Here is a 9,094-nt window from a genome sequence, read left to right on the forward strand (position 1 = left end):
TTCATGTGCTCACGTGAAACTTTCATGTGCTCACGTGAAACTTTCATGTGCGCACATGAAAGTTTCATGTGAAAAGGTTTTGCGTGCGCACACAAAACTTTCATAAGCTCACATTAAAGTTTCATGTGAGCACATGAAAGTTTTGCGTGAGCACATGAAACTAAACTTTATTTTTTTTGCTCATGTCCCTTTAGGGGCTCCGTAAGCATCCCCTAAAGTGGGGCAAGCACTTTTTGGTCAATAACTCGGCTTTTTGGTCAATAACTCGGGCAAATGCTATGGTAAGTTGACCTCTAGGAAGCATATGACCCTAGCTCTTTTCAACTCATCTTTGGAGTAGTGGCACAAAAATCTATTGCTTCACTTGCCAATGTCTTGTGATATCTTCGTGCATCTTGTGACATCTATGCATAGAATATTATTTTGTTACATAGCAACTAGCCTCTTATTGTTCACAAACATTTTAAAATTATTCAGATATAACCAAGTGTAAGTTCATTATGTTTTACAGCATGTTGATACCAGAGCCTTAAAAAGAGGGCCCTGGTTGATACTCTCCAATAGGTTCAAAAGCTTGGTAATACAGGTATCGTAAACGTGCTAATTACCAACCATTTCGTTCATAAATTCTTAAAACAACGATGTTTTTTAATACTTCAAAATAACATTTGCTAAATGAACCTTACAGGTGGGTGCTAATTCCCAACCTTTCTCATGCACATGAACGGTTAGCCTGAGAATTCTCGTCGGCAAATCAAAATTCCACTGGAGCTCCAAGCGGATTTGTACACGCAGCCTTACAACACTGTTTACAGCTCTTCGAGTCACAGTAAAATGTAATTTTTGGTACATAGCTAATTTAGATAAACTTATGGTGTGGGTGCTTGCGTTTCTTTAGGAATGGTTTGTATAGAAATTAATATTAAGTGACACATACCTGTACACGTAAGAGGTTGGACATATGTGACGGTTGGTAATATGTGACGTTCCTAAATAGACTCAGCGCATAAAACGTATGTCAGCAAGAACAGAGCCAGAGCTCATATTGTAATGGCAGCCATCTCTTCTTCATACTGCTGCATTTCTATATAATTTCTACAGTAATGTCCAAACTTTTAGTATTTACAAACAACAACATGGTGGTCTCAGGCTCTGAAAAAAGTATTGTGGAATCTGTTTACATTCTTAAGCACTAGCCTGTAAGGATCTGAGCACTCACACAATCTCAGTCAAGTCAGTGCCATTACATCATTTTTGAACTATTTCCCCAATCTAAGGGATGCATTCTATGAATGGTATTCAGTTACAAACATTGTTACTAATGTCATCAATTGGCACAGTTGAATATATGAAATATGAACTTTGCAAAATATGTATGAAAGGAGATTAGTGCATTTACGCACATCTAAAAAATATTTGCAATTTAGAGTAAACTCTTGACATTTCAATCCTTAAAAGGAGTGTTATGTCTATGTTTCCTGCTTCTGGTATGGCCATTTCACACTAGCCTAGCATGAGCAATCTGAAATTGGCAGCAAAGTATGTGACCAGAGTGCGTATTAGCACAATCCACTTCCTGTAATGCATCATCAACAAGGAAAACATCACTGGCGAAAAAAAGCCTCCTTAATTTATAGCTCCCTTTCGGCATCTATCTGCAAATGAAGCTCTCTCTTTCTCTCCTGCACTTGAGCTCAAAGCAGACTTGCTGCACTGAGAGTATATGGTAAGAGGAGGGAGGAGAGCTTTTGTGAATGAGATCTATAGGCTGCTGTGTGCAGGGCTGGGTGGCGTCAGCCTCTGGCCTCAGGAGGCCTGTGGAGAGAATAGAGGGGGATTGGAGGAGAATAGAGCCTGGAACTTAGCTGGGTGAATGGGGAGGAGAAGGGCGATGGGGGAAGAATGGCCCAGGTTCTTGACCTCTTGGCTTTTGGGAGTCTTGTAAGTTCAAACCCCAGCGATTACTTGGTTGAGCTGTCAATAAAGAATCTTCAGTTAAGGAGAAGTACAGATATCTTTGGTCAATATCTGCTCCCTCTGCCTCTCTTTTTCTCTCTCTTCCTCTGTGTGTGTGTGTGTGTGTGTGTGTGTGTAGGTGTGTGTGTGTGTGTGTGTGTGTGTGTGTGTGTATGAGTATATTGGTAGGAGGAGGGTGGTCTCCCTCCTGCCTGTGCAGTAATTGGTGGGCAAAGGCTGCTCTGTAGGGCTCTGGAGCCAATGGTCACACTGTTGTCCAGAAGTTGGAGGGCAGATAGCGAGCGTCCTGTGGGCCTCAAGCATTAATCCTAATGCATCCGTCCTGTGGAGGTGGAGGCTGGCCTGGTGGGGGGCAGTGTTTGGAGCTCTCCCCTGAAGGAACTGACCTTAGGGGCCGGGGAGGTGAAAATCATCATGACGCAGGACTGGGGACCCACCCTAAGGAAAGAGAGCAGACTGAGCTGGGAGAGCAGGAGTCTGGCTTCTTGGTGGCAGGATCACATCATGGTGGTCCTCTGTGTTCTCTCTGATCTGGAGGGAGGTGGGCCTGTCTGCCCATCTGTCTGCCTCCGCTGTTACGTCCCTGAAGGTGCGAGCTGAAGGTGGCCTGGGGGGTGGTGGGGGTCAGAGAAGGGTGTCCTCTGGGGATGGCAACCAAGAGTGTGACGTGATGTTTGAAAACTTGGATTGGGAGGCCTTGTTTAGAACTATTTCTTTTAATTGAACGTCACATTGGAGTACATGTAGATTCTTTGTTCACTTTTTATTTCACTGGGAAAACATTTAACTGATTTATTTTTTGAAAATGACTTTTATTAGAATGTTAGTCACATATTTCCATTTCATAGCTCTTTTTAAAGTCTCCATGAACTAATAGGTATGAATTTATACAGGGTTGGAAAACATATGCACAAATCCACCCCATATGAATAATCAACATCTCTCAACAAAAACACATAAAATCACGTCCTCCTTTCCCTTGTAAATCAATTCATACTGTACACTTGCATAAGTGAGTGCAAGTACCACAGACTCCCATAGGTGGGGAGAGGGTGGGGGAAAGGGGGATAGAGAGAGGGAAAAGGAGAGAGAGGGAGAGAGAAATTCTCCAAAAACAGGTTGTCAGTGTGGCATGCAGTAGGAGTGCTGGGCTGGGTGCCACCACAGATGTTACATTCAGCTTGTGGAGCACAGAGCCACTCTAAAGAGTGCTCCACTGCCTGACAGCATTCGCTCTCATTGTGCTGTGAAGGAGTGTGTGTGTGTGTGTGTGTGTGTGTGTGTGTGTGTGTGTGTGTGTGTGTCTGTCCCTCTCTCTCTGTATGTGTGTGTGTGAGTCTGTATGTGTGTGTGTGTGTGTGTTTGTAAGAGAGAGAGAGAAAGTGAGACTGGGAGAGAGATGAAATGGAGCGAGCTAGACCAGGCTGTTTACTAACCTACCCCTCCCACCCCTCTGTATGCTCTGTGTGTGTGTGTGTGTGTGTGAGAGAGAGAGAGAGAGAGAGAGAGAGAGAGAGAGAGAGAGAGTGAGAGAGAGTGGTGCTGTATGTGTGTGGTTGGGGGGTTGCTCAGAGGGTCATAGAATGGAGCTGTGCGTCTGGGCCTCCTGAATTCACAGGGTGGGTGGTCTCTCTCCTCCTTCTCTCTCTCTCTCTCTCTCTCTCTCTCTTGCCTTCCTCCCAACACCTCAGAGCAGGAGAGATTAGCTCATCCACTCCAAACCAGGCTGACCACAGTGACAGAGTGACAGAGCGAGAGGAAGAGGGAGAGACGGGAAATGAAAAAGGGTGGGGGTGGGGGTGGGGGTGTTCTGGCCAGCGCTGCACGGCCACTGGTACCTCAGTGAGTGGGTGGCACTTAACACTAATCCTGTCACTGATTACCTCTGGCATGAGGAAATAAACAGTTATAAATGAGACTGCGCTCTCCCTCACCATCCAGCCAGCTATCAATATGTTCCTTCCAGTTGTCTGTGTTTTACTCACGCACATACCCCTGTCTTCCTCGCATAATATGTATGAATATATATATATATATGTATGTTTGTCTGAGACTCTCGTCAGTAACATTGAGAACATAATCATAATTTCATATAGAGTAGTGTTCACCACCTGATCACTGACTTTTGGGATATTGTGAGTACTGTCATGAAAATCACCACTAATAAAGGTCATTCTGAATTTCTCAAACCAGTACCTACCTACAGTTCATAATAACTTTATTTAAGCAGCAGTACGGCATTTTGGTCTAAAACTAGCAAGCTAAAAGGCACACAAAACTTTGCAAACACCAAACAGAGTCTTTTTGGCACTGCCAAAAGCTTGCTAACATGCTGACTGGTGTCATTTGGCAATAAAGTCAGTTGTGCTATGAAAGGTTTTCTTTCATTTTTGCGGTGTGTGCCTATCAGGAACACAGAACTGCATCCTGGATGGCTGGATGACATGCGTTGATCTGTCTTTCATGTGACCATTTCCCATCAATATGAATTTGAAGATGGTACGAATACTAGTTGCTTGATAAAAGTATGCGTTGCAAAAAGTTTATGTGATAAAGTATGCGTTGCATAGTGTTTTATTTATTATATTATAAATAATGTTGCTATAATATCTACAAATACAGCAAACTTTTTAATCATAGTCATTTTGGAATGGTTCATTCATACTTTTGCTAGGATTGATTCTCAGACTTGTAGCACCATCTTGTGTTGGAGCATGAAACTTGTGAAATGGTCACTAGTCATCCCACATGAGAACATTCTGTTAATATAATTGGATTCAAAGATGATTTAAACAAGGCCATGTGCCATGATGGGTTGGAGTGGCTGTCCCCATGTCCCCATGTTTACATGTCCTCATGTTGTTTGCTTCATGCTCTTTGATGCTCCCAGGCTGCACTGAGGGGCTTTCTTAGATAGATAGATAGATAGATACTGTAGATAGATAGATAGATACTTTATTGATCCCCAGGGGAAATTCAAATTCACTTCTTGTGCTGAAGTGCTGCTGTGTACATGTGCTCAGTCCACTCTTTCTTATAATGTGTTGCCTTGTCTAATGCAGAGGAGAAGCTAGGCCTACTGTAACAGATAGGGACAGGGGGAGAATATTCCACGTAGTAGGATGATTAATTAGGCCACAGGCTATTGAAATGAATGAATGAAAATGCAAAAGTATAATAAAATAGATTTAATTTCTCTGACTATTTTAATTTACATCATTGATTAATATGAATGATATCAGGAATAAGCATAGAACACAGAAAACAAACAAACACCCATGATCAGTACTTTACTGGCACCATGAAGACGGGGGAACAGTTAAGGCACTTAACCTAGTGCTCTGTATTATATACACTATTAGAGTCTCGTGATGCTGGCTGTTGCATGTAGGTCGAGGTCCGCCGCGCGGCGGCGTCCTCCTTTCCGTAAAATTGATTTTTATTTCTCTGGCTATTGCAATTGATATTAGTGATTAAGATGAGTGCCATCAGTAAAAAGCACAACAAACAGAAAGCAAACAGTCACGCGCTTAGCGGCATAAGAGTTTGCGTGACGCGTGCCCGCCTGCACTCGGGAATGCGCTGACCACCGGCACACAGCGTAGCGTGGGTGAGTGCGAGTGTGCGCGCGTGCGTGTGTGTTCATGCGTATGCTTGTGTGTGTGTGTGTGTGTTTGCACGAGTACGTGTGCGAGTACGCATGTGTGTGCGAGTATGCGTGTGCGTGTGTGCTGTGAGGGAGCCGCTGTTGTGGCTGTAGTGGTCTTGTTGTGGCTGTAGTGGTCTTGTTATGCTCTAGTGGTCTTGTTGTGCTCTAGTTGTCTTGTTGTGGCTGTAGTGGTCTTGTTGTGGCTGTAGTGGTCTTGTTGTGCTCTAGTGGTCTTGTTGTGGCTGTAGTGGTCTTGTTGTGGCTGTAGTTGTCTTGTTGTGCTCTAGTGGTCTTGTTGTGCTCTAGTGGTCTTGTTGTGGCTGTAGTTGTCTTGTTGTGCTCTAGTGGTCTTGTTGTGCTCTAGTGGTCTTGTTGTGGCTGCAGTGGTCTTGTTGTGCTGTAGTGGTCTTGTTGTGCTCTAGTGGTCTTGTTGTGGCTGTAGTTGTCTTGCTGTGGTTGTAGTTTTCTTGTTGTGGCTGTAGTGGTCTTGTTGTGGCTGTAGTGGTCTTGTTGTGGTCTTATTTAACCCCAGTGTGTTGTGGCTGTAGTGGTCTTGTTGTGGCTGTAGTGGTCTTGTTGTGGCTGTAGTGGTCTTGTCTAACCCCACTGTCTCCTCTGTGCGCAGCCCAGTGTCAGCAGCCCTGCCAGATCCAACACTGCAATGCTGAGTACCTGGCCTTGTCTTCACCACCACCTTCCTCCTCCTCATCCTCCGCCGCCCACTGGGGTCCCGCGGCCCCCCCACTCCCCCTGCTGGACGCATGTGAGGTTCTGCGCGGCTACTCGGACTGCACCAAGCGCACGGCTCGCAGATGCCGTGGAAACCTGCTGTTCCACTCGGCGCTGTACCGCATCCGGGAGCTGTTCTCCCAGCTGAACTGCTTCAGGGAGGGTCCCGGGTACCCCCTTCCCCCTCCTCCTGGGGCGGACCCCAGCCGCAACACACCCCTAGGGCCTCCAGGGGGCGCTACCCTATGTGACTACTGGAGGCGAGTGGAGGGCGATGTCCACTCCGTCAGGCTGGACGCTGAGGGCTACGCAGGGATGAACGTCCACTGTGGGATGTTTTGGGACCCTCACCTGCCACCGTCAGGGACCAGTTCCAGACCTGTAAGGTGGAAGGGGCTTGGCCTCTCCTGGATAACCCATACCTGACCGTCCAGGTGACCAACACACCTGTGCTACGGGGATTGGGCCCCACTGGCATCACCAAGGTAACGAGTGGTGACGATGTGTGGTGGTGTGGTGACATCTTTTTTGTGCATTGATTGAAATTGAAATCCTTTATTGACCAGTTTACAAAAATATTTCCTATATAATAGATAGATAAACAAATAACATGTCTTTGTACAGTATTGTCAAAAGGAGTAATTTCAGGTAGGGTTGTGCCGATGGACGATATCACCGTCTATCATGATGGTTGACAGACATTACGATGGGAAACAACCATCGTGATGCCACGCCCCCACATGCCAGGCACTAATTCCTGCTGTAATGTTTTATCTTATGTTTTGTTTAACTTAAGCTAAAACATTAAAAAAAACTTTCCCTGGAAATGAAATTGAGCCTAGAACTGATGCATATGTAGGGTACTTTAGAGGCTTCCAGCAAACAGTGCAAAAATAAAAGGCTTATTAGTCTATGTGAGACTACAGTCATGATCGTCATATGCCAATTAAGTGGACATCACCCAACCCTAATTTCAGGTGTAATTCACTTTCAATCCAGACAACTTCATTGTTTTGCATTATATCAAATAATCACCAGTTCAATGTGATATTCTGATCCCTGAAAACTGTTTTAATTTTATGTGACTGAGACTATGATTTATAGTGTAGAATAGATTACCATACTGTCCTACAAGCTGTACAATGTCTCCACCTGTTGGTGATTTCGTGCTATTGCATCTCTATTATTATTATTATTATTATTATTATTATTATTATTATTATTATCTCTGTAGTTAGTGTGATGGCATCGACCTGAGGTGCTGGATTGGGATCCTGTGTGCCTTTGCCTTGTGTCAGTTAGCTTGGAAAAGAGTTACAAAACGGAAAAAGTAATCTTTACTAATCCGTTATTTTATCTTTAAAGGTGCCATGTGTAAGAATTGAGGTAAAAATATCCAAAAAATGAGCTACACGCATCAAAAGAATGAGAAGAAATAAGGGCGATGATGTCATTAAAAAAATGACAAGGTATAGTGCTGCAGAGAGATCAACCTAAATTAGCATGCTAAATTACTAGCCACAGCCCGACAGGTGTCATAATACCAGTTTCGGCCATGGGAGGCGGTATGCGGGCAACATAACCGCCAGCCAAACTGCAATACACGTGTCTCGGTTGTTACTCTAGGGTAGACCAACTCACTTTCTGGAGGTATACTGCCCCATCTTTTATGGAATGTGGAGTATGAATTGATTTTTTGGCGGACATTACACATGGCACCTTTAAAAGTAGACATGTATACCTGGCAGCATGGCCTGCATTAGTAGCCTACTCTTGTTCACCCCTCAGCTTGATAGTTGTATTCCAGCCTACTACGTTCAGCAAAATAGCTTAACTGCAACACCTTTGTTTGGGCACACAAAACTTTGATTGCCGCATCAGACAAACACACTCATAATAATGTTGTCTGTCTGTCCCTTTGGTGGGCATCATAGCTGCGTAGAATAAGGTAAAAGTGTTTTTGTTTCAATTTCACGTTCTGTTAACTCTCAGAAAGGGTGATTGACTATAGTCTGAAAACCATGTCAGCATTGATAAGAGGAATTGATAACTCTGGAGGCGTACGATTCCGATGAATTGAACATTTTGGAACCGGTTGAGCTCAATTCTCAGTTCTGGATTTCCACCCCTACCAGTATGCATGTCTTGTTGTGTTATGCTGTAAAATGAAATGGCTCTGGTGAAGGGAAGCGTCCCACTTGCCTTGTCTTGTCTTGAGGTCAAGAAGGATCTTTGATACAAGGCTAAGGAAGTGAAAACATGAGAGGAATAGAGAGTGAACATGTTTTTCAGGTCGTAAGAGGTTCTTTGTAGGTTCTGATTTGGTTCTGAGGGCATGCAGGCTTCATAAAGCCCTCCAGCTCACCCTCACAGTCTGGCACCTTGATGGATCTGTTGGCAAAAGAAAATAAACATTTTCTGTGTGTGACTTGCGTTGTGTTTGACTGTGTGGTTCAGCCTGCGCGTCTCTCAGGGCATCATGAGGCTTCTGAAACGCTAGAGTCTGTGGTCAGTGCGTTTGTCAGGGCATTGTGAGGCTTCTGTGCTCAGGCTGGCCAGAACATCTTGAAGGGGGGGGGGGGGTTGCATCACTGCACTCATCACTGCAGTCTCTGCCTCCCCAGTAGCTCTACTCGATTCCAATGACTAATATCATTCTATATACAGTTCAGATGCTCAGAACTTATGTATTCTTTTGTCTGTTTCCATATATATGTATGTATGCATGTATGTATGTAT

At 44.4% G+C, this 9,094-nt stretch overlaps 1 protein-coding gene across 1 annotated transcript; it reads left to right on the forward strand.

The window, feature by feature from the left end:
• Positions 1-2,391: 2,391 nt before the first annotated feature.
• Positions 2,392-8,855, forward strand: LOC121720640 (repulsive guidance molecule A-like). Its single transcript, XM_042106965.1, has 4 exons — positions 2,392-2,518; positions 6,252-6,690; positions 6,723-6,866; positions 8,813-8,855. The coding sequence occupies exons 1-4, from the start codon at positions 2,392-2,394 to the stop codon at positions 8,853-8,855; spliced, it is 753 nt and encodes a 250-aa protein (XP_041962899.1).
• The last annotated feature ends 239 nt before the right edge of the window (positions 8,856-9,094 follow it).

Source organism: Alosa sapidissima, chromosome 1 (assembly GCF_018492685.1).
Source record: "Alosa sapidissima isolate fAloSap1 chromosome 1, fAloSap1.pri, whole genome shotgun sequence".
Lineage (NCBI taxonomy): Eukaryota > Metazoa > Chordata > Actinopteri > Clupeiformes > Clupeidae > Alosa > Alosa sapidissima.